The sequence below is a fragment of the Leptopilina boulardi genome, unplaced genomic scaffold (assembly GCF_019393585.1).
Source record: "Leptopilina boulardi isolate dan_hultmark-lab unplaced genomic scaffold, ZJU_Lbou_2.1 LbouV2_214, whole genome shotgun sequence".
Taxonomy (NCBI): Eukaryota; Metazoa; Arthropoda; class Insecta; order Hymenoptera; family Figitidae; genus Leptopilina; species Leptopilina boulardi.
Window position 1 is genome coordinate 2,592,293 of NW_026137768.1, and position 24,246 is coordinate 2,616,538.

Below are 24,246 nucleotides of genomic sequence, written 5' to 3' on the forward strand. Positions count from 1 at the left end.
AACATTTTAATTATTTTTATATATTTTTACGTTTCTTTACTTCTTATATCCAAAAATCACATTTTCATAAAGTGTAATAATATATTTTTAAATAACGACTTGAATTTTTTTTGAAAGGTTTCATAAATCAATAAGTAGTTCCTACCTTCTTAAAACCGATTGATCAAAAAATGGTTTTTTTCTGGTAGTTCAAATGCAAATATATATACAGAAAAAAATCTGAATTCAAAATAAGAAGTGTACGACACTCATTTTAATGTGCAACAAAATTGAGTCAAGATTTTTTCTATGATATACAAAAGCAAAAAAAATGTGAAAGAAAAAAGGCACAAAAATAATTACCAAAATTAAAAAATGAACCCTTTATTCATGTACAAAGTCAAAAAAATTTGTTACATAGTTATTAATAATTTCCATTGATGGAAATTCGTCAGAATGTTCTTCAATAAAATGAGCCTTGAGTTCTTTGGCAAAGTTAGTGCAGTAGGGATCCAGACCTTTTTCCTTACAAACGTCGCACTCATAAATTGTTTTGCCAATGTGTAAAGTCGTTGAAAGAATATGTTTCCTCAGATTTTCCTGAAAAAAAAAAATATTATGAAATAAATACTATTCACATGATCTTTATGACAAATTAATTTATTCTACGATAAAAATATTAAAATCGTCAATAATTCGCTCAAATTGGCAAGTTACTAGAAGTTATACAGTTTACTTTCCCCTTGAGAGACGCGCTTCACAGTCTCGATTCGATCATAAAACTTTTTACGAGCTCTTAAGATTTAGTTTGTAGAAATTGTTCGTTTCTATGGGGCAAAAGAATCGAGAATTCATTGTAGTAAGACAAAAATCTCATTACAATAATTTAGAAAGTATTTTTTTTCTTTTGATATATTGTTTTTGCTGTTTGAAATTATGTAGTATTATAAAAAAAAAGTGTTTGGGAAAAATTTACCAAAATTCTGATAATGGAAATTTGGCGAGGATTTTGTGGAATATTTTCCAACATTTTCTGGGGGAAACTTTTTTTCCAAAATTTCGAGGAAATTCTACAAATATTAATGCATATTCGCCAAGATTAATTTTTTTTCATCAACAATTTCTTACATGCTTTTATAATGATTTTAATGAGTCCAATTCCACTTTCACTTTTTCTAATTTTCATTCCCACTTTCATTTTCACTTCCACTTTTTCTAATTTTCATTTCTACTTTCGTTTCTACTTCCTTTTTTAATTTTCATTTTCACTTCCACTTTTTTAAAATCATTTTTCTCACTTACATTGGAAAAATTGAAAGTGAAAGTGGCTGTGAAAATTATAAAAAGTGGAAATTTAAATGAGAATAAAAATTATAAAAAATGAAAGTGGAAATGGAAGTGCAAATGAAAATTAGAAAAAGTGGAAGTTTTGAATCTGAAGTCCGTTTTTGAAAATTCAAGATGGCGAATACAATATGGCGGAAAATTTTTTAAAAAATTGATCGGATTCTTTTGAAACTTGTCACTTGGGGGATTTCGTGGTCACTGATTTTAAATCTCAAGTCCGTTTTTGAGAATTCAAGATGGCGGATCCAATATGTCGGAAGAATTTAAAAAAAATTGATTAGATTCTTTTGAAACTCGTCACTCCGGAGTTTTCGGGGTCGCTGATTACGAATTTTACATTAGTTTTTAAAAATTCAAGATGGCGAATCCAATATAGTGGAATTTTAAAAAAAATTGATCGGATTCATTTGAAACTTATCAGTTAGGGGTTTTCGGGGTCGCTGATTACGATTCTGACATCAGTTTTTTCCAATTTATGGTAACAGATTCAATATGACGGACGAAAGTTTTTTAGTTGTTTAATTTTTATCTTGGAAGACCCAGCCTGTCGCAAAGGATTATTTACCAATTTTTTTGAGGAAAAGCATTTTCCTCAAAAACTGTGCAATGAAAAAATTAGTGAATATTTGAATAATTTTTTTACAAATCTGTATGTAAAATAGAATCGAGCATTTATTGCGGTTAAAGGTGAGAATTGTAAAAATGAGTCGTAAATGAAAAGTTGTCGGAGAATATTTGCACAAGTTCGTCTTCATATTTGTATTCATTGGATGAGAAGGAAGATTAGTTAGTGATGTTGGAATAAACCGGACGCGTTCATTGGCCAACGTATGGCGCTATTAAGGCACTCGGTTAAGTAGCCGACCGTATAGTCGTAAACATCTTCGCTTATACGAGCCGTTGATGGCACCGGCGATCATCAAATTTAATTTCCCATAAGTAAATCTTTTCGCGGTCCCAACGTCCTCAGAAATACTCTCAATGATAAAAGACGATGGGCATAGTCAGGCAACCGTGAATCCTCTTAAAACTTGAGATGATAATAGTCGCGCGAATATAGCTATAGTAAATTTAATTTGTATGTACTTTGAAACCACAAAGAGAATAATGGCAACAAACAAGTTGGAGGGTATATTTAAGTCTCAGGTTTTAAATAATGTTAGCGATAAAGTTTAATACAATATATTATATCAAAGAGATAATCATACGAGTGAAATTTAAATTAGATTTTCATTTTTTTTTAAACAAAATTTACTTCCTGTTTTTGAATGGATTTTAGATTAGGCGAGAAAAAAGACAAGAAAAGAGAGAAGGTGAAAGCGTGTCGAAGTAAATCATATTTTGTAAGAGTAGAGTAGAACGCAAGAAGAAAGAAAGAAGGGAAAGTGGCGCGTGTAATCTCGTTGACGCAGCGTGCGCCTTTTCGACGGGGGAATCCCCTCGTTAAATCGTCTCGCGCTCTCACGTTCGTTCTTTATTAAAGTACCAAGCAAACAATCATACCGAGGGTGCTAGACAGATATTCGTCGCACCTGGGATCGAGGCAATAATTTTTTTTAAGTATGCCAAGTAAAAGAGTATGTGGCAAAAATGCGATCAATACCTGTAAATGATTTATCGAAATTAGTTTTGTGGAATTTTTTATTTTATAAAATATTCATTGTTAAAATGGGACTTTGTAGTTATAAACTATGACGATTGTTCCAAAAGCCTTATTTATTAAATCTGTTATCATTTCTTTAATATTTAATAAAACAATAATTAAATATAAAAAAAATTATTATTTTATAAAAGCGTTTGACTTGTTATCGAACAATGATCAGCATTTTGTTTGCAGCGTGAGCAGATTCAGCCGATTGTAATCAGCTGTTTAACGGAAATCGTCAAAATTAATAATAGGTTTTTATACAAAATAAAATATAAAAAAGGTTAATTACATTAAAACATTGTGAAAATTATATAGTGGAAATGTTATGACGTTATTATTTGTGATTGGCGTCACAATGGCACCAATCGTCATTATAAAACTTTTGAATCCTTGTTTTTTGAATTTCGCTATGAATAATAATGATTTAATGTTTACTGCATTTTGAGAATTTTCTATACTTGACACAAGTCCAGTTGAAATACTGGCTCTCCATTTTTAAGGAATTTTGCATTAATTTAGTTTAGGTTAGTTTTAGGTTGGCAGGCATTGTTTAATTAACAAAGAAGCTATTTATTTCGGTTATTGACAGGTTCCAATGTTCAAGTTATCGCGAGATTGACATTGCAAAAGTCGCCCAGCAAATGAAAACTAATTCATTTGAATTGAAATTAATATATCCTCGACTTCAGTGAATCCCGCTTAGCGACAAATTCCAATTGGAGCTATGTTGCAATTCTCCTGAATTCGACAAAGCTGAATTCTACTTCCAAACTATCTATTCGTACTAATTCAATGAACAAACTTTGAGCTTTAATTTTTTTCAATTCGTCAGCACAAATTCAATAGACAAATTGAATATACAAAGGGCTTCACTGAGTCTTGCTTAGCAACAAATACGAATTGTACCTTGCCAAAAGAGTAATTTGATTTCAATTCATCTGAATTAGTTTTTTTTTTACTGAGCGCTTAGTAGTATTAGGAATTCAGAATTCTGGGAGAAGTAAGGTAGGAAAATGTTTCTGATTTGTTAAAATTAAAGAAATCTCTTCACAGAAAAAAAGGTGGGTAAAAAGTTGTAAAGATAGAGGATAAAAGTCGTTAGGATACAGGGTAAAGGATAAATTTGTGATGGATAAAAATGTTACTAAAATATTACTAGAAAAATGGATGTCATATTTGAGTAAACTGTCTAATTTTAATAAAAATATTAGTAATTTTACACTTAACTTATTAAATCCACAAATTTTATATAAATAAGTAATTGCATGTGGAAATATTTTGCCTATAATTATTGTCTATTAATAAAAATATCTTTGACTAATTAAAATGTGTATTGATAATTAATTTTGTTATATATTTGATTCAATTGCATTTATAGATTCTCTGAATTCGTGATAAAATATAAATTTTAAGGTTAGGGGTGTTTGTTTACTGACTTGAAATCTTTTACTGCTGCGGTAATTCCCACTTAAAATATATATTTTATATCTTTTTTAATAACATGAATACTGGATATTGTTTAATAATGTTAAAATGTAAAATGTGATTAGTAAACAAACTTTTCTAACCTCAATATTTATATTTTATCACGAATTCAGAGAATCTATTAATGCAATTGAATCAAATATATAACAAAATTAATTATCAACACACATTTTAATTTTATTATATGTCAACAAGCGTTTTCCGTGTTTAAAGTATGAATAAAATTGATGAAAGTAGAAACAAATTTTCATTCCCGTAAGAATAACATTGTGTCGTCTGTTTGTTGTCCCTCCAGGCCTCTGACGTCATATCTTCAACTCGAAATATCTCGATGAACTAACACAGCCTAATATGCACAAAAAATTCAGTTACTACCCAACTCTGCTTTCGTGCAACAATACAGACGTTGAGTTGTAATTTCCCAGTTCTGATTATTTACGCACTGTCGTCAGCTGTCAGTTGTATTAGTCAAAGATATTTTTATTAATAGACAATAATTATAGGCAAAATATTTCCACATGCAATTACTTATTTATATAAAATTTGTGGATTTAATAAGTTAAGTGTAAAATTACTAATATTTTTATTAAAATTAGACAGTTTACTCAAATATGACATCCATTTTTGTAGTAATATTTTAGTAACATTTTTATCCATCACAAATTTATCCTTTACCCTGTATCCTAACGACTTTTATCCTCTATCTTTACAACTTTTTACTCACCTTTTTTTCTGTGTTTCTTGCCATCCAACCCTCATCGAGTGAACATGTTTAGTTTTCAAGTATGTATTCTTGGTTCTAGTCTTTTAATAGTGGTTACAGTCATAAATATAAAGTGTTGTTTATATTTAATTAAATAATGTCATAGTTCAATTATTATAAAATTAGTTTAAATTAAAATGCAAATCAATTCACAATAACTCGTTTTTTCGTCATGGGTCCATTCATCGTTGGAGAGCATAACTGTAAGTCATTTTTAATAATTATTTATAATAATGTTTCACCTTTTTTCTATTGTTTTTAGTATTAGATTTTTCGAAGATTCGAATTAACGTAAATTTAAGTTCTAATTATTGAGTCATTTAGTATTGAATTTGAGATCTAATTTAGTCAAAATTTAGTAACAAATAACGAATATTTTTGATTACTAAAATCACTAAACTTTGAATAAATTAGATCTCAAATTTAATAAAAAATGACTCAATATTTAGAACTTAAATTAACGTTCATTCAAATCTTAGAAAAATCAAATACTAAAAACTAACTAACTGGTCAATGCTACCAGGATTATTTGTATGTTTACCATAGAAAATGATTGCACCCTAAAAAAAGTAATCTTGATTCTAGCGAATTCCTCTTAATTTGATGCATATTTTCCTCTTATATATTGTATCAAAAGTAATAGTCTTCACTTGAGAGGATTTTCCTCTCGCATATAATTTGACAATTATGGTTATAAACTGATAAAGAAAAGCTATTATCATGCACTAAATTAAATATCTTTAATTAAATATTAAATATTAATTAATGATTTATAGTTAATTACTTACATTAATTAATAGATTTCTTTATTTATTTAACTTTAATTCAATGTTTTTGACATCAGAACCTCAAAAAAATTGTTTTGTTTTATTATTAGTCACCAAAGAATAAAAATATTCTACATTCAAGTCGAATACTTTTGTTTTAAGAGAAAAAATTGAGAGGATATTAGAAGAGGATTTTTCATCTAAATATGAGATTACTTTTTTCAGAGTGTGGAATATATACAGCCATAGTTGATGGGTTTTTTAACCAAAAATGTGTCAAATTGAAAAATCTATACTTGAAAAAAGAGCAATACGAGTATAACTTTAAAACAGTTTGTTCATCATTGTGAATTAACCTTTAACAGCAAAAAATGTAAAAGAGTATAGTTAATTCATTATCTTAGAAATTATAGTGTTTAAAATTATCTGTTAATATAAATACTTGCAGCAGAAAATAGTTTGTATCTTTAAAAATATTAAAAATATAAAATAAAAACTTGAACAATGAAACTAAACAACGTTATAAATCTTGTAATTTATCTTCTCTGTTAATTATCACTTTCATCTAAAAAGTATGTTGATAATAAAAAAATAGTTGATTTCATAGTTCGTCCTGCTCATTACGGACTAACAAGTTGTGAGTTGAGAAAAAGGTGAGTTTGAAAAATCAAGACCAATGAGAAGTGAACTAATCGGTGGTTATGCGCGTCTGAGAGCCACTGAAATGTGTTTATGTTGCTATCAAAGAGACACGAAGCCCTCGTATATGCGAGGCGCGTCTCAGCAAAAGCTTCAAAGGGCATTAGCATACCGGCCGCGGTATGACTGGCCCTATGAGCGTGTGTGGGCATCCAGTGAGCACAATTAACTCGTTATCTTATCGCGTTCTGGCGGCAGTGTCGGCGGCGGCGGTTGTTGTTGTGGCTCTTCTCTCGATCCCAACATTAAGGTGTACCTCGGTTAATTTACACCCCAAACTTGCCCTGAACAAAAATTACCGATTACTTTTGCTTATTTGTGACAAGTGTGTGCGGATTCTCCATGTTCAGGAAAGTATGGTTATATATATATGTATATATATGTTTGTGTTACACTGCAACACTTACTGGTAGCACTTCTCGAGCAAATGCACACGCGAGTGAAAGAATAAGGTGTGTCGCAAGCAACGCGGTAGGTCCCTCGACTTTTTATGAATGAGTCTCGAGCTCCCGGTACCTCGATAGGGTTAATCAAAGCTGTAGACGAGATTTACGAGGCCTTTCGAACCGCGTTTCAACGGTTATACACACCAGCCGAAAGTACTAAGTATAGAGACTATGGGAATGCAGCTGGAGCATGTCCAGTTTCATTAGTACTGATTGTGAGATTATCGTTTTCTGCACCGCTGATAGAATTATCATTTTCCAAAAATTCCCTTATTGTTTTTATCTCTATTAGCTGTGTTTGCCATTTTTAAAATGGATTCATATTAAGTTGATAGTTCTATTTAATTATTCAAACTTAATCTGTTAAGAAAATATTAGGTTTTATGTGCACAATAAAAAATTAAAAGTGGTCCATATAATTTCAGTCATAAAATGTCTAAAGACTAATAGTAATTCGTCCTAATATACGCTCTAAAGTTGAATCAATGAGATTTCATTGAAGAAATAGCTGTAATTTAGCAACTGAATCACTTCAGTAAAATTATTAACATTAATTATTATTATTATTCGATGAACCTTTAACTATAGATGTCACAATTATGAAAGTATATCACTTGCAAGTATGTTGTGTCATGACATATTTTTAGTTCTCGACCTAGATGGCGTAAGGTGAAGCCAAACTTTTAGACTTCTTTTAAATTTATACTATGTGCGACTGAAACCGAAAAGCAAACCTCGTATTTCCTTACTTATTATTTTCTTATTTACGATTCTGCTGTATGTTTTAATTTGTTTAAGTTCTTTGGAAGCAGCCAAACATTTTAGAATACGAATAGATTCTCAGAATCGGAGTGAGAAGAATCTGAAATGCAATTTGAGGGTGTTATTAAGCCTACTAGAGCAACTGAAACCAACAGTCTCTTATTTACAGCTGTTTGAAAAAATTTTATATTATGTTATTATGCAATACTCTGAAGCTCGACTTAACATGGCCAATCCAAAATTAATTGTATTTTCAAAAATAGTAAATACCATATCAGCGAGAGCGATTGTTGTCTTTTGTGAAAGGCGAATTTAAATAAACGCGCCCTTTTGCAAATGAGAATGTGCCCTCTGGCAAGTAAAACCTAATGAACAGTGGCGCTCGTTATTCACGTTACTGACATCCAGGTTAAAGGACACGTTTTTGACACAATTTTAATAAATTAGTTAAAATCTGACTTTTCTTTTGTCATATAAAAATGTTAAAAAAGTTTGTTATGAAATTGGAAACGATATTCGAGAAGGAATTGGTAAGTCAATTTGTCCGACTATGTTAAATAAAAAGAAACAAGGAGGAGGTCCTTTATATTTATTTCATAAACATTTTGCTTCCTCATTGTGTGAAGCAAAAAATTTGCTTCCTTGTGGAGAAAGCAATGAATTTCTCCAATTCAATTCATTGATTTAAAACATTTCGAGTTGAAAACTGTTTTAAATTTCTTAAATTTTTTGAAAAATTAAAAAAATTTTAATTCATTTTGGGTGTAACGTATACTCTATATATGCAAAATCGATTCGTTTCAATGCAAGAAATACAATTATTTTATGTATTAACTTGAATTTAAATTAACACAAATTTTTTTAGCTAAAATATGAATTTTTGATTTTTTTGGGGTATTTTTAAAAATCCTCTCGTCATTTTTGAGAGATTAATGTGATAAATAATAAAATTCGACTAAATATTATCTTTTGTTTATTAAATTCTAAATAAGCTCGAGAATTGGTTAAATTAAATAAACTTTCTTTTTTCAATTCATTATGTAATTTGTTTTGCCTCATTAATTAAATGTGTTGTCAATATTTCTAACAATTGCATTCTATTAATTTTTTTAAAAACCTAGGTTAATTTCCACTAACCTATTCACTGCAGGATCATTAACTTAGAAAATGATTTTCTTTCTTTTTACTAAATATGGCTTTTAATAAATAATTAATTATATTTTATAGAAACCAACAGATCTCTAAATTGTATAAATAAACGGCTCGCCTTTATGGTTTGTCAGAAATTGAATATATGAATAATATATAATAATGCTCAAGTTCTTGACTTCAAATTCATATTCAATGACCTCAGAAACCCCCGAGTGACAAGTTTTCAACAAATAAGAATAATTTTTTAATAATCTCACGCTATATTAGTTCCTATATTTTGAGTTTTGAAATATTGACATTTGATTCGTATGTAAAAATTCGAAAAACTACGAAATAATGTGTTTTGAACCTATTATTTGCAAAAATATCCATCAGAACTGTGATAGGTGCACACAAATCTTTTTTCTCCTAAAGAATAAATTTTTAAAATTAAGTTATAGAAATTCAAAAGTTGATTTTTGTATCATTAGATACACATAAGGAGGGTATTAATATTAGTATACTTACTGTATTAAATGAATATATTCATTGATACATTGATACTTTAAAGCAATTACAACTTTTCATATATTTTCCTTCCTCATTATAAATTAAAGGTTATAAAAATAAATGTATACTAATTTATATATATTATAAAAATAGTTACCAAAGTGCTACTGGCGTAAGTGCAGTATCGACACTTGTAAGGTTTCTCATTTGTGTGTATTGTACGGACGTGACGTTTGATATGACCAGTAGAAACAGCCCGAAATTGACAGCCACCAAAGGGACACGCATGTTGCTTAACATTCACGTCATCTGGAGGCCTGTGCTTTTTTTCATGCCTGAAATAGAAGATAAATGTATTTTAACATCGCATAATGAATGTTGTGTAATTAGCAGCATGTGACTCTTAGATCATATCCGGTCACGTGAACGTCATAATATAGATTTGTTATAATTATAACTATAAATTTTCTAACTATTTATAAGTACTTCATATGCTCTTAAGATAATTGAATGTAGAATATATTTTTTTCAAAATAAGTCAAAATTTATATTTTTTCTTTTACCTTACATCTTCCAAAAAATCGAAAAACTAATTTATTAAATAATTGGGGAAGAATAATCTAAATATTAATAAACTTAAGTTTTAAATATAGAGTTGTTTTGTATCGAATCTGAGTTCTAATTTAGTTAAAGTTTAGTGATTTTAATAATTTAAAATATTAGTTAGTTGTCACAGTAAAATTTAGAGATTAATCCGGTCTAATACGAAATTAATCGGATGATACACTAATAAATGCAAAATTACTACTATTGAATTCGAAATTAATCCTGCCTGTGTAATCAGTAAATTTAGAATCTGCATTCATTAGTTACATTTGAACAACCTGACTTTCGATTAGACCTGATTAATTTCGGATTCATTAGTTACACAAATCGGTCAAATTTTGGATTTAGTCTGACTAATTCTGGATGACAAAAACCCAACAATAAACCGAGTGTGAAAGTTAGGTGGAAACTAGTGACAAGAAGCGTGATTGCAGTGGCCGAAGTACTAGGTTCCTGAAATATCATTGCCTAGGCTGAAAAGGAATAGGCGGTTGAGTGAGGGAGATGAAAATAATGTGATTCCGATAGACGCGGATAGATTAGAGAAAACAGAAAACGATAAAGAGTTGTGATTGTATTTGGATCCTCGAACACTACTTTATGCAGAAAGAGCAAATATAGAAATTGTTTTTAAACTATATGTTAACTTCTGATGAAATATAATGACTTTTTGCGAGAAAATTTACCCTCAGATATATATATATATATATATATGTAATCTCGGACATTCTTGTATAGAGTAAGTAAGAGATAAGCATCTTGCCTAAGTAAAATTTACGATTGCGTTGCGTCGCTTATAATAACATTTAATTTTCTCAGGATATTCTCTTGATAAAAGATCAATGTAAGATGAGGTCGTGTGTACACGACGCAAGTTTATTGGCGCGACGTCTATGATCCCTTATACACGTGTATATATAATAGATCTATACAAATAGAGAGAAACCGATGATATAGCTTGGGTGGTAATCGCCTTGGCTTGCGGTCGGCGGGGTTAAGCATCTTTAATCTGAGTTAGTACTTAGATGGGTGACCGCGCCTTGACTCTCGCTATATCCCTGGTGTTTGACTGCGGTCGAGATATATCACGCGGGTTTGACGTCGGGGATGGATTTATGCATTTGCGATGATTATCTAAATGTACATTCACAACTCGACAGTCAATATAAAACGACTGATTGTGAGATTTTCTTTAGTTTTCTTCTCTTCATAAAAAAATTCACTTGAAGCTATATTATCGGGCTTCTGTTTAGCAGTGATGCAATATCGATATTGCATTGTCAGGAAAATTACCAAAGTCATTGTTTAAATTTTGATAATTTCCCTGACAACAACGGACATTTCAGAATATCCTATGGACGTCCTGTCAGTATTCAAAAAATTTGGATACCTCTAGGATGTCCTCAGGATACCTATGAATATCCCTAACATCCTACTTTCCGGTTATCCCTAGGACATCCATAGGATATCTTGAATATCTGGATGCTGTTACGGTTAATTATAAGAATTTAACTCGAGTCTAAGGAAAGATTCGTATAATGATAAAAAATCAATGGTGTGAAAACAATATTTAGAATTTAGAAAGTAGAAAATCAATTAATAATTCCAAAAAAGGAGAGAATACGTTAATTCTACGCCGGCGTCTCAAAGAACCTCGCCTCGACCTGACATCACAGGATTTGACAAAATTGCACTTGATTTATTAATTGAAATTTTTTTTATTATCACTAACACGCTCTGTGCATACCAAAACGAGAATGATCGTATCTAGGAAAATGTCTATCAAAAGGCATCGCTTATCAGGGTCCTCTCATCACGGTGAGTCTCATATGAATTAAAATCAATAATTTCATTAATTACATCGATAAATTATTCGATTGTCGGTAACATTATCTTACGGTGATAGTTAGTTTATTTTTTGGTCGCGCGTGGCACTGTGGTATATCACCAAACGGCGTCTTTAGTGAATATGGCTGTCCACTTATTGTTTTGACAGAACGAAAATAATACTGATCCTCATCTCCCTGGCGGTTTTGTATAATCGGGAATCACTTCCAATTATATATGCCAGAGGCAGCTCTTCCCTTGAGGACACGGGACATCCATTCGTCTTTGATATTTTCAGTCGCCACAGTTGATCCGGATAGTATCCGCAGTTTTGAACAAAGTAAAACAAAAATATACCGAGACTTATAAAACTATGAATCAAACGGAATTTATTGTCTATGATCTGACAAATTAGTGGTTTTGACCACAAGTTTATAATAAAATTAAATAACCTTAAATAAAAGGATGATTCCAGTTTTGACGTATCCTTTAATATTTTTACTTTTATAATCAAATAACTTAATTTCTTATTTGTACACAGACAAAAATTGTCCGTGTTACAATATGTATAGATAAAGAGGCAAGTTTCGCGGCCATTGATTATGAGTGATGCGATATGCGTGCACGATATTATTACCCAATGGTTTCGAGTCATTGGCATTGCAACATGTATACATACATCAGTTTCGAAATGCGCGACACGTTTAATTAAAAACCCGTGTGATTTACTCCGTCGCACTCATGTATAACTAAATATGAGAGCACAAGAGAAAGAGAGAGAGAGACATTGGTGAAAGAGTGTAAAGGGTGAATGAGGCAGTGGGAGGAAGCGCGACACTCTGTGGCAATGTTACGTTCGACTCAAGTACTCAATTCGCGATGAAATATCGCGACTACCATCGTCGACGATTATAACGGACCGTCGGGATACCGGGTGGTGCATGTAGATTCCTATATGTGCGCGTCGTTCTCTTTTTTTGTCCATCTCTATATTTCAATGCGCGCTGAAAAGATGATACGAATGAGAGAAAAAAAGAGAGTTTGTGCAAACAGAGGGTCACTTAATTGCTGGAAAATCGCCCCCTAAATGAAAAGTACTATATTGAGTAAATAAACTTCTTTTAAAAAGCAACCCCTCGTTTTCGATTCCGCTACTTTTTTTTGGGCACAATTAACATCAATAAATTTCACAGAATAATAATAAAATACCAATTTTACAAACTAAGATTTTATAGAACTTGTAAAATAAAAAAAAAGTAAAATAAAACTAAAGAAATAACAAAAAATAAAATATTTCAATTAAACTTAACAATCGTGTTGTAATTCAATTTTAGTTTTTCAATCATTATGTAATCAATTTTCTGTCACAGAAATTTGAGTGTGATTTTTCTACAATGTAGAAACGTCGCATATTTACGACTGTGTCAATAAACGGAAATCCTTTTGGGATGAATGCCACACACGCGATAAAAAGAACGCAAGTGAAAAAGCGTTCCGACACGCCACTTAACTTTTACTTACATCCGCGTGCAAGCGTGGGCGTTTTTATTGGGCCATACGGGCAATGTCACCTTAGTTTACTACAGTCACAAAACAACAGCATTGAAAGTACCATGACTCTTTAAATAGTCAATAAACATAATAAAGAGGATATACCAATGAATTAGCCCTCATTCGAAGGGCACAATTTTCTGTTACATCTTCAAGAAACACAAATGTCGTCAATGTTATTTTTTTTATTCACAAAAAGTTATTGTATTTCCATGTTGAATTATCATCAAATATATAATTTTTTTTAAAAATTAATATTAAATATTTTTTCCATCCATTATTTTTATATTAGAAATTGAGATTTTTTCGATTATTGGAAGTGAGAAATGAAACACCAAATCACTAAACGCAATTAAAACAAAGTAATCCTTTACAACATGGTGAAAGTGAATGTTAAAAGTGTAAGTGAATGGTGAAAGTGGAAGAGGCTAGCAAACGGGATGAAAAGTAACAATTTCTGCACGCGGTACTGGGGGTCAGTTACGTAACTTTTTCCGGATCCCACTTTTCACATTCCGGAATCCACATTTCGGATTCCACTTTCAAAATTCCGGATCCTACATTCCGCAATCTACTTTTTACATTCCTTATTGCAAATTCCGTATCCCACTTTTCATATTCCATATTCCGATTTCTACATTCCGGGTCCCACTTTTTACAATCCGGATTCCACTTTAAAAATTCCGGATACATACTCCACATTTCGTATTCCGGATTCCACTTTCAGAATGTGCGATGTCGAATCCGGAATTTTTAAAGTGAAATACGAGTGTGAAATGTAAAATCCGGAATTTTTGAAGAAGACTTCGGAATGTGGAATCTGAAATACGGAATTTTTAAAATTCAATCCGGAATGTGAAATTCGAAATACAGAATGGGAAAAGTGGAATCCGGAATTTGAAAAGTGGAATGTGGAATCCGAAATGTGAAAAGTGGGATCCGGTATGTGAGATACGGAATGTGAAATACGAAATGTGTAATACGAAATGTGGAATACGAATTGTGGAATAATGTAATTGACTCCTTGAATATTGATTGTTTAACTATATCACATTCTTTAAAATATGTAGACTAATCATGATAATTACAAAAATTTAGTAAAGTAGAAATTAGAAACGTATTATTTATTTAACTTTCCTTTCAGTCTACCCTAGGATGTTATCGTATATATTACAATGTCACGTGTGAAGTTATGGATTAAAATTGACGACAAGCAAACACAATATTGTTTTCATATGTGAATGCGTGTAAGTGCACAGCTTGTATTGGTGTCCTCGCAATTAATTATCAGCTTCCTCGAAGGCATTGATCATGTGAACATATTGATACGATAAATGGCACAGGAATACCTCGTCTCGGTTGGGGATCTCGATAAATGAATATCGATTTTATCATATATACGATAAATGCTTTACTTGAGAAATTGTGAATGAGTTCGTCTATCTTAACACTTTTTTCTATAACGATGACTCTTAATATTTTTACATGCTTAATTCAAAAAGAAATTTTTTAATTATTAATAGCTGCCCTTCAAAAAATGAATTGAGACATTTTTATTACTAACTTATACAATTAGTCTTCCTATATTATTTATTGAAAGTTATCTCTACTTTCATAATTTTAAACTCTACAATTTAAAAATAAAAATTGGGAATGATCTCCTCATGTCTTAATTGAAACACTATAGAATGGATATACAAAATGTCGACTGAATTTATAATAGCTTGCGCTATTACAACTCTCTGATTGGTAGAAAAAGACGCTCTCATTTGAAATGATTTATTATAAGAATTAAATGTTTAGATAACAATAAAAAAGGGTGTAAGTTAAATTTAAAAGTAAGTGTAAAATTTATTGTTTTTATATTTAATTATGTCTTCTAATCAACATTAATTTTTAATAATTATTTTACGATTAATTTTCAATGGGAATAATTTGCTATTCGTTAAAATCGCTTTTTTTATATAAACTTTTTTTGTAAAATAATTTCAATGTACGCTTTAATTCAAAGAAACTGTATTCTGGATAACTTAAAAAGTTTATTGTTGTATTTTCAATAATTTAAAAAACCAACATACCTTGCGAGTTGCCAGCGCAATTTAGCGGTATAACTGCAGTAACTGCATTGATATATTTGTTCTGGACTTCCGTGAACTCGCAGTTGATGATTTTTCAATTCAGCTTCTGTACGTAGCGAAGTAATGCAGCCCGGTAATCCGCATTTGTATTGTTTTCCATTATGCCTCATCATATGCTGTCGGAGTGCATGCCTGTTAACAAAATAAAGAAAAAGACATTTTTCAGTAATAATTATTAGAAATTACAAATTCAAAACTACTAATTCATTTATTAATATTTACTAACTAGTTTTTCATTGACAAATTAAAATTATTGTTTATAGCAGAAAAAATTATTTTCTTACTATAGTCGACTTTATAAAATCTGATTAGAATATTGGAGAAAAAAAATTCTCGAATTCTGCACACTAAAGAAAAGAAATTAATTTATAACTTTTCAGAGCGTATCGTTTGCGCATATCAAACAATTGTTAATTATCCCTGTTTCCCAAGAAAGACCATAAAGGAAAGAAAAAGGGGGAGAAATTCTTGGCTGAAAGGTATCCCAAGTCCTAAATCTGTTTGTGCATTACGATCTGCTATCCGGAGCCTTTCCTACGCGAGAAGCTGCTGGCAAGATCGATGACTTTGAATTGTTCTCCTGGTGGCATTGGCAAGAAATTCTTGGGGATCGCGATAGGCAGGCATTGGAAAGGCGAGAGAGTTACAGGTACATATGTGAAGAGCAAGAGAGCCCCATAGTTTGCAAGAGAAAGGAAGAGAAGAGGGATATCGCGGCAAGACTGGGGCCGTCCTCAAGGAAGCTGGTTCGCAATTGGTCGCGCAAGTGTAACGCAGAGATTCACATTGTCAGGATACCCGCCCTCGCACGATATTTACTTATAATGCCTGCATGTAACATTGTAGGTAGCTCTGATCCCCGGCAAAAGTCCTCTTATCCTGAAGCTCTAAATCTTTAAAATACCGACAAAACAGCTTCGACAATCTTCTTCATCCAAGAATGTCGATAGGTGACATTTTTTAGACCCATCAATTTCGATTGAATCACTTGTTGGAACTTGGGTATATACATATTAAGACTTTCTTCTTGGCATACTCTGATTCTGACATTTTTCGGCAGATTTCCACTATTTATTGTCACGTCACCGTATAACAATTCTACTTAATACTAGATTTACCTAAAACTGATGTTATAAACTATGATCATGCCACCGTAATAAGCTATTGTATTTAATATTCCTGATTAAAATTTTGGACCGATTTCAGATTAAATAAGACAGATCATTTCGGATTAATCCAGAAATTGTAGGAAATCTGAAAATGATCCGCATTAGTCAGCAATAAGTCTGGATGAAAAGATATAATTGAGGTCAGTACGGAATAATTCGAAATTGACATGAAATAAATCCTCAATTGTAACAATTTTATTTTAGTTAGATCAAAAAGCAATACAAAATGAGTCAAAAATAATCGAGAATTTGTATGTAAACTATTCGCAAACAGTACTCAACAATCCAGATTAACAGTTTACTGTCGGCGTAAAAGATATATATGTTATGCCTTCTAATCAATAGTCACTACTTTGGTTAATATTTCTGAATGTGGAATTAATCCGAAACAGTCCGCTTTAGAGTTGGATTTCTATTTTTCGGAATTCGTCCGGTTAAGTCCGAAATTAGTATTATTTGTATGACTAATAAGTCCGGAATTAATCTGGTCTAATCCGAAATTAATCGGATCATAAGACTTTGGTTTTCTTGAGAGTAGTAGAGTCTGTTTTTGGTTTTTCGTTGTATCTTTTATGCTGTTATAATCAACAAAGATTGTTATATTTTTATCTTTATCATTGTTATTCAACTTTAGATAAAAATTAATTTATAAATTTATATATTATCATTTGTGTATATATTATGAATTGAGTATTGTACTTAAATTATTGTCCTAATGGTTTTCTAGGACAAAATAAAATAATAATAAGTGCAAAATTACTACTGTCGAATCCGAAATTAATTCGGCTTGTATAATCAGTAAATATAGAATCTGCTGTATTCACTAGTTACGCCTGATCAAACTGACTGTGGATTAGACCTGATTAATTCCGGATTTACTGGTTACATAAATGCGACAAATTTATGATGACAAAAACATGACAATAAACCAGACTATTTATTTATTTTTATTTATTTATATTGACCAGGGGGTCAATTACGTAACTTTTCTAGGATTCTACATTCCGGATTCCACTTTCAATGTTCCACATTTCGGATCCGACATTCTGGATTCCACATTCCGGCTCCTGAGCGATTTGTACCCCAATGCGAGTATTGTTTATTTATTACTCATTTCCTAATAAAGCGCTACAGCCGACACAAGTAGGTGTCACAAAAGTCACTTCAAGTTTTAAGGGATAATTTTTTTTTTAAGAAGAAATGATTTAATAGTTTCATTGAGCCATAGACCAATATTTACTTAAATTTTTTTAAAATACACAATAGAGTGTAAATTTATAATAATTCGAAATCTGAACTCCGAAATATGGAATCAGGAATATATGGGATCCGGAATGTGAGATCTGGAATGTGGAAAGTGGAATCCGGAATTTGGAGTACGGAATGGGGAAAGTGGAATCCGAAATAAGGGATCCGGAATCAGGTATACGGAACGTGAAAAGTGGAATACGGAATTTGGAGTCCGGAATGGGGAAAGTGGAATCCGAAATAAGGGATCCGGAATCAGGTATACGGAACGTGAAAAGTGGAATACGGAATATGAGATCCGGAATACGGAAAGTGGAATGTGGTATTCGGAATGTTGGATCCGGAATATAAGATCCAGAATCAGGTATACGGAATGTGGAATCTGGAATATGAGATCCAGAATGCGGAATACGGAAAGTGGAATCTGGAATGTGGGATTTGGAATACGGAATTAGATATACGGAATGTGGAAAGTGGAATCCGGAATATGAAATCCGGAATGTGGGATTGGGAATGTGAAATCCAGAATGTGGAAAATGCAATCCGGAATGTGGAATGTGAAAAGTAGAATCCGGAAAAAGTTACGTAATTAACCCCCAGGGATATGTTTAAATAAACCTTAGATTTTCTTATGTCGATTTTTTATTCTTAATTAATCGAAATCTACTTTTGGTAAAATAATTAAAGAGTTAAAATGTAATAGAACACTATTTTAAATTCATGATTTAACTCAATGAAATTGTAATCGAAGAATAAAGTCAATTTCGAGGTCAATTTTTTATCAAATTTCTGAAATGAACAGTTCGTATGTTAATAAATATAAAATTAAACCTACAGACTTATTCAATTTATTAATTCTTAATTATCAACAAATTAAGGTTAAAGAAATTTAATAAGTAACAAATAAAAATACAATAAATATGAATATTTCTTTTATACTTGTTTTGGTTGTCATGACCAAAGAGAAGAAATCAATAAATTATAATTAATTTCCTAATTAATTATCATGACATTGTTACTTCTCTAATTTTAAAACGTGTAACATTATGAATATTGAAAGATCTATCAAAAAAGATATTCGAGTTATACTCACTTTCTTTACTCATACACAATTTGTAATGTCATTAACCCTAACAAAATAATGAAGAAATTATTGCAACAATTTGGAAAAACTATTGCAATTATTTTTTTATACAAAGTTGATTTGTATACAGCTCAATTCAAATGTTAGAAAGATGTATAATTTTCTAGTATCTCAAAAAGAGGGACATCAATATTTATTGACAAGATTATTCTGTCACAGGCAGGTAATCGATATAATAATTTAAATGGACTTTAGAGTTACACAACAAAAGGTTAATTTACGACCAAGTTTTTTTTTTGACGAAAATAGTAGAAAGAGACGAGTAAAGATAAAGGGAGTGGCAAGATGAGACGTTCGCATTTTTGGAATGTCACGGGCGTGACAAGAGGCCGTTAAAGTTGGTCGATTGGGCAACTATCCGGATGCGGTCAATCTTAGTGATTTACCTAAGGAACCGTCATCCAGTGAAATACGCGTGCTTAGCCGCTATTTTAAAGTCTAATATCTACGGTTCTTTATGATTTTCATCAATAACCGCACCTCATCAGGAGGATCGGTGATTTCTGACATTTTCGAAAGAGAGAGAAACCCGTTCCTTCGAAGTATCAGGTCGTCAATTTCCTATATACGTCGGCTCCATTAACAAAACCTGACATTAAAAAAAAATGAAGAAAAAAACTTAATATTTACTCTCGATTCATTGGATTTGCAATATGTGAAGTGGCCTTTGTGCAAAATATATCTAAAAAGAAACCAGGGCAAATCAATTCTGATATTATACACTTGAAATAGTTAAATTAAATAATGCACAAAATTGCCAATCTTCATTATATATTATCTTTTCTGACACGTTTCTAAATAAAAATAGAGGATTGTTATTATTTAGAATTTATAATATTATTTCGTTTATTAAAATTATTACTAGTACTTCATTATTTTCGAAATGAGTTCATCATTTCAAAAGATATAAATAAATAATCTATTATCTCTTAAATGGAAGTAATTCAATCAAACTGTCTGGAATATTTGATACACATCACATATAATATATATAGATTGACCTGAAGAAACAACGAAATAATTTGGAAAATACTCATGTTTCTATAATTTCATAATAATATTTTATCTTTTCTTCATCATTTGCATTAATAAAATTAATAAATCAGATTATGAATTAAAATAATAAACCGCAAAGGTTCGTTTTATTTAATTACACTTTTTTAAACTTTTATTAATAATTATTGTATTTAATATATTTCGTTATCAGACTTAGTCATTTCATTAAATGTTTTCTAATAAGACATGAAATAAATATTTATGACTGCGCTCCGAGTTGCCATTGACCCTATACTTAAACGCAACTGCGCTTGCGCTACGACAACTTTCTTATTAGTCGAAAAGAGCGCGCTTTTATAAAATCCGACTATATTCACAGTCAAAATTCATATAAATTTTGAGGTTATGTTCCTTTATTTGTTATAGGGGATAATTTCCCGCCAAAATTTGACCTAAATTTGAGGTTAGGTTTGTTTCTTGGTTAAGGGAATTTAAGGTCATGTTTCTCGGACTGCCTCAAGCCCAGCGGCAATCCTGGGAACTTGTGGCTATATTTATAGTAAAAATTCACACAAATTTTGAAATTATGTTCGTTTAATTGTTATGTCAGATTTCACTAAGGACTAAGAGGCCACGATATATTAATGAATTATTTAGAAATGTAATACACTTCAAAAAAATAAATCAATAAACTTTATAATTAAATTTAGAAAGAATTAATGTTCATATCTGCTATATGCATTAATATTTAGAGAAGAATAAAAATAAATTTTAAAAATTGAATTCTTTTAAATTTAATGGAAGTGTTCTAAAATATTAGATATAGAACATTGTCAAAAAAATGGCAAAACCTTTCCAATCACCATAGGAGCGAAGCACTCTGAAATACCCAAATGCTCTTAAATTACAAGCCATTCAAATCTTTTAAAAGATCCAGCCTCAAATTGCCAGCGATGTTTTTCTGGAGACCAGATTCCATCCAAAAAGAACAAATTCTCTTTTATCTCCTCTCTCTCTCTCTCCTCACGTCTTTTTCCCCTCGCGTCCCTCCTCTCATTCTCTCATCCCCCTGATCTCTCTGGGCCACCCCGACTCTGGGTCAATAAATATAAATTTCAAAGCTTGCAGGCTAATCAATGAAAAAACTCGTAAATTTAATTGACAATTCATGTAATTAAAATCAAGTAGCTAAGTATAACCGTGGCTTGTCAGTGATTGTATTTATATACATTCAGTATGGATAACAGAAGGACAGATGGAGAATGAACGACAGGCACAGTCAAAAGTGCTCGACCCAATAGGGTTGTAATATATACAAACATATATAGTATAATTTAGAGTTAATACAGTCTCGATAGTCCGTTCTCTCACAGATGGGAATGGTGAAACGAGTAAGGCGGTCGTGTACCTTAGAACCTTCAGCGTGAGAGGGACGGGATCGGGGGAAAGGAGAGCTGATGGGAGAACCAGCACGGGCATTAATTAAAAAGGTTGCGCATTAAAATGATTTGTTTTAATTGGCTGAACGCGCTGAGCTATTTATGATCGTACGGTTACTTCGCTCGATCCGTCGATCGCTCGATTCTTGGACTTGTCGCTCTATGCCGATCGAGTCTTCATGTTCCATTGCCATAATTCTTCACTCTTGACCTTCTGTCGGTTTCTCTTCTTTCATTCTCAATTTTAAATTGATACCAGTTTCCAGATTCTTGGATTGATTAAGAAACCATCTTTTATAAGTCCTTGATATTAAGAACCCTATATATATATAAGATCTTATATGTTCACTGTTATCTATGAGTGCAGATGAAACTGATAAGATCTATGGTTCTGCAGGTAGAAACGTATGGCTTCCCTGAGGTTAGATGCTTATCAGAATAGCAGACCTTTATCCACTTTTCAAATTTTATAGATGGAAAAGCTCTTTTTAAACTGAAGAAACTAGTTCGTTATCATTTTACTTTTTTTTGTCACTAAATCTTCATTAATTCAGAATATAGATGTAATATTTGATTTATGTAAAATAGTTTTAAAATTCACATTCCGATGAAACGAAGGGAAATTAAATCTAATATTTCATTTTTATTAATAGAAAGTAATATTGAAGTTTCGTTTAAAATTTTTTAAATCCGTTATTGCTTTATCTGACAGTAATTTTGACAATGATTGAAACACATAACGCACTAGTGACTTGTTAATAATTGTATTTTTCAATATGCAATAAAAAAAACATAGGTTAAAGACAAACAAAACCTAAAAAATCGAGGTCATATGTCAAAAACAACGGTTAAATTCGAACATAACCTCAAAGTTCAAGATTAAATGACAGAAACATAGTTCAAGTTCATGTTTCAAAAACATATGTGTAAAGGCAAACATAACCTCAAAATTCAAGGTCATATATGTTAAAAGAATGACATACGTGAGATGTAAAAACGTTTACGAATTTAAATAAACTAATAATAATCATCATAATATTAAAAATAATAATAATAATATGTGGACTTATAAAATGAGAAATAAGACTGATGACTATTAAATTACTTAATAATTTAAATCTCTACTTTATTATTTCCTCAAATAAGTTAAAACAAAAATCAAAATTTATTCATTGAAATTATTTAAAATTGCTAACAGTTTTTACATTTTGATCTACTTTGAGAAAAATTGTCACTTTGCAAAATTTATGGGTTTTTAAAAGACGGAAAAAAATTCTATTTCTACATTTGAAAAAAAAATTATATTTTTTTTCATCATCAATATTAATGAATAGTGAGGCGAGCATTGATTATAAATTTCTGTTTTATAAAACATCACTTATTCGTGGGGTTATCAAATCTGATTAAAGGTTCATAAATCCAGGTAGGAAAGATATATATATATATATAATACCTATCGATCTGCTGCGATGTTACCTATTTGGGACAATCCGACCTACTTCTCGAGAATAGACACCTGTCCTTAATTGCATATGATGACTATCTGTGAAGCTTGTAGCAATATGCGAGAATTTTCCTTGCATGATATAATATAAAAATGGAATCCTAAATCTTCAAGATGATGAGAGATTAGGAGATAAGTGCAAGAAGAAATATTCCGCAATTACACGTGATTGATTTGAATTTAAGTCATATATCACGCGGGGATGAAACGAACGATGGAAGGGGAAAATTTCGCATGACGTCACTGCCTCTCAAAACTGCTAGAGTTGTGAAGCTACTATTTTCTAAATTTTAATAGTCGCTTTATGACTCCAGCAGTACTTGACAACATCGGGACATTTCGGGTGGCACGACCCACACAGCACTCAAAATTCCGTGAAACTTGACAGAACCTCACACGGCGAGCTTAGGAAACTTCAGTGACAAGGTTCATACAAGTTTATGTCGATGTTTAAATGTCCACATGAAAAGAATATTTACACGAAACTTTGAGGGAATATTACACTATAAATGTTCACGTGCAATGTTCAGTCAATGTTGTGTCAATATTCACCTATACTTTCTGTGGTATTTTGGCGAATGGAAATTAAATTCAAAGCTTATTTGCAACTATTATTATAAGTAATGTAATGAAATTTATATTATAAGTAAATAATTTTTATATATAATTTTTAATAAAAATAGATAATGAAATATTAATCTAAGATAGATTATAAATTCATTTGTCAGTTTTACTTATAAAACGAAATTTAAATTTCCCGCTTCATTTGACACTCGAAACTGCTAAAGTCAAGTGTACGATTATTTTCGTAGTTACTCAATGACTTGTGTATTGTGCTCTGCCTTCACTTTTACATTACGTTTCATCCCCGTGTCATATGTTATTGTTAAGAGGTATAAAAAGTATATGAGAATACTTTTGCCTTGAGAAAGTATCTCGACAGACGATGGAAGGTCAAGGTCTACTCAGGGTGTCAACCTGGCTGAGAGCAATTAACAAAGGGGCTCGTCTGAATTATTTATCTTTCGGGGGAGGAAGGAAGGGACATAGCCGAGCACTAAATGTTAAACCTGAGCTGGCAAATATA

General features: G+C 31.2%; 1 protein-coding gene across 4 annotated transcripts in view; it reads right to left on the bottom strand.

The window, feature by feature from the left end:
- Positions 1-338: 338 nt before the first annotated feature.
- LOC127279035 (zinc finger protein 160-like) overlaps positions 339-24,246 on the bottom strand; it is a 252,806-nt gene continuing 228,898 nt past the window's right edge. For all 4 annotated transcript variants that reach the window (XM_051301126.1, XM_051301129.1, XM_051301127.1 and 1 more), the window contains exons 8-10: positions 15,600-15,791; positions 9,695-9,872; positions 339-579 (exon numbers count right to left, since the gene is read on the bottom strand). In XM_051301126.1, the coding sequence (XP_051157083.1) occupies positions 364-579; positions 9,695-9,872; positions 15,600-15,791 (586 nt within the window). In that variant the 3' untranslated portion in view covers positions 339-363. The remainder of the gene's footprint in view (positions 580-9,694; positions 9,873-15,599; positions 15,792-24,246) is intronic.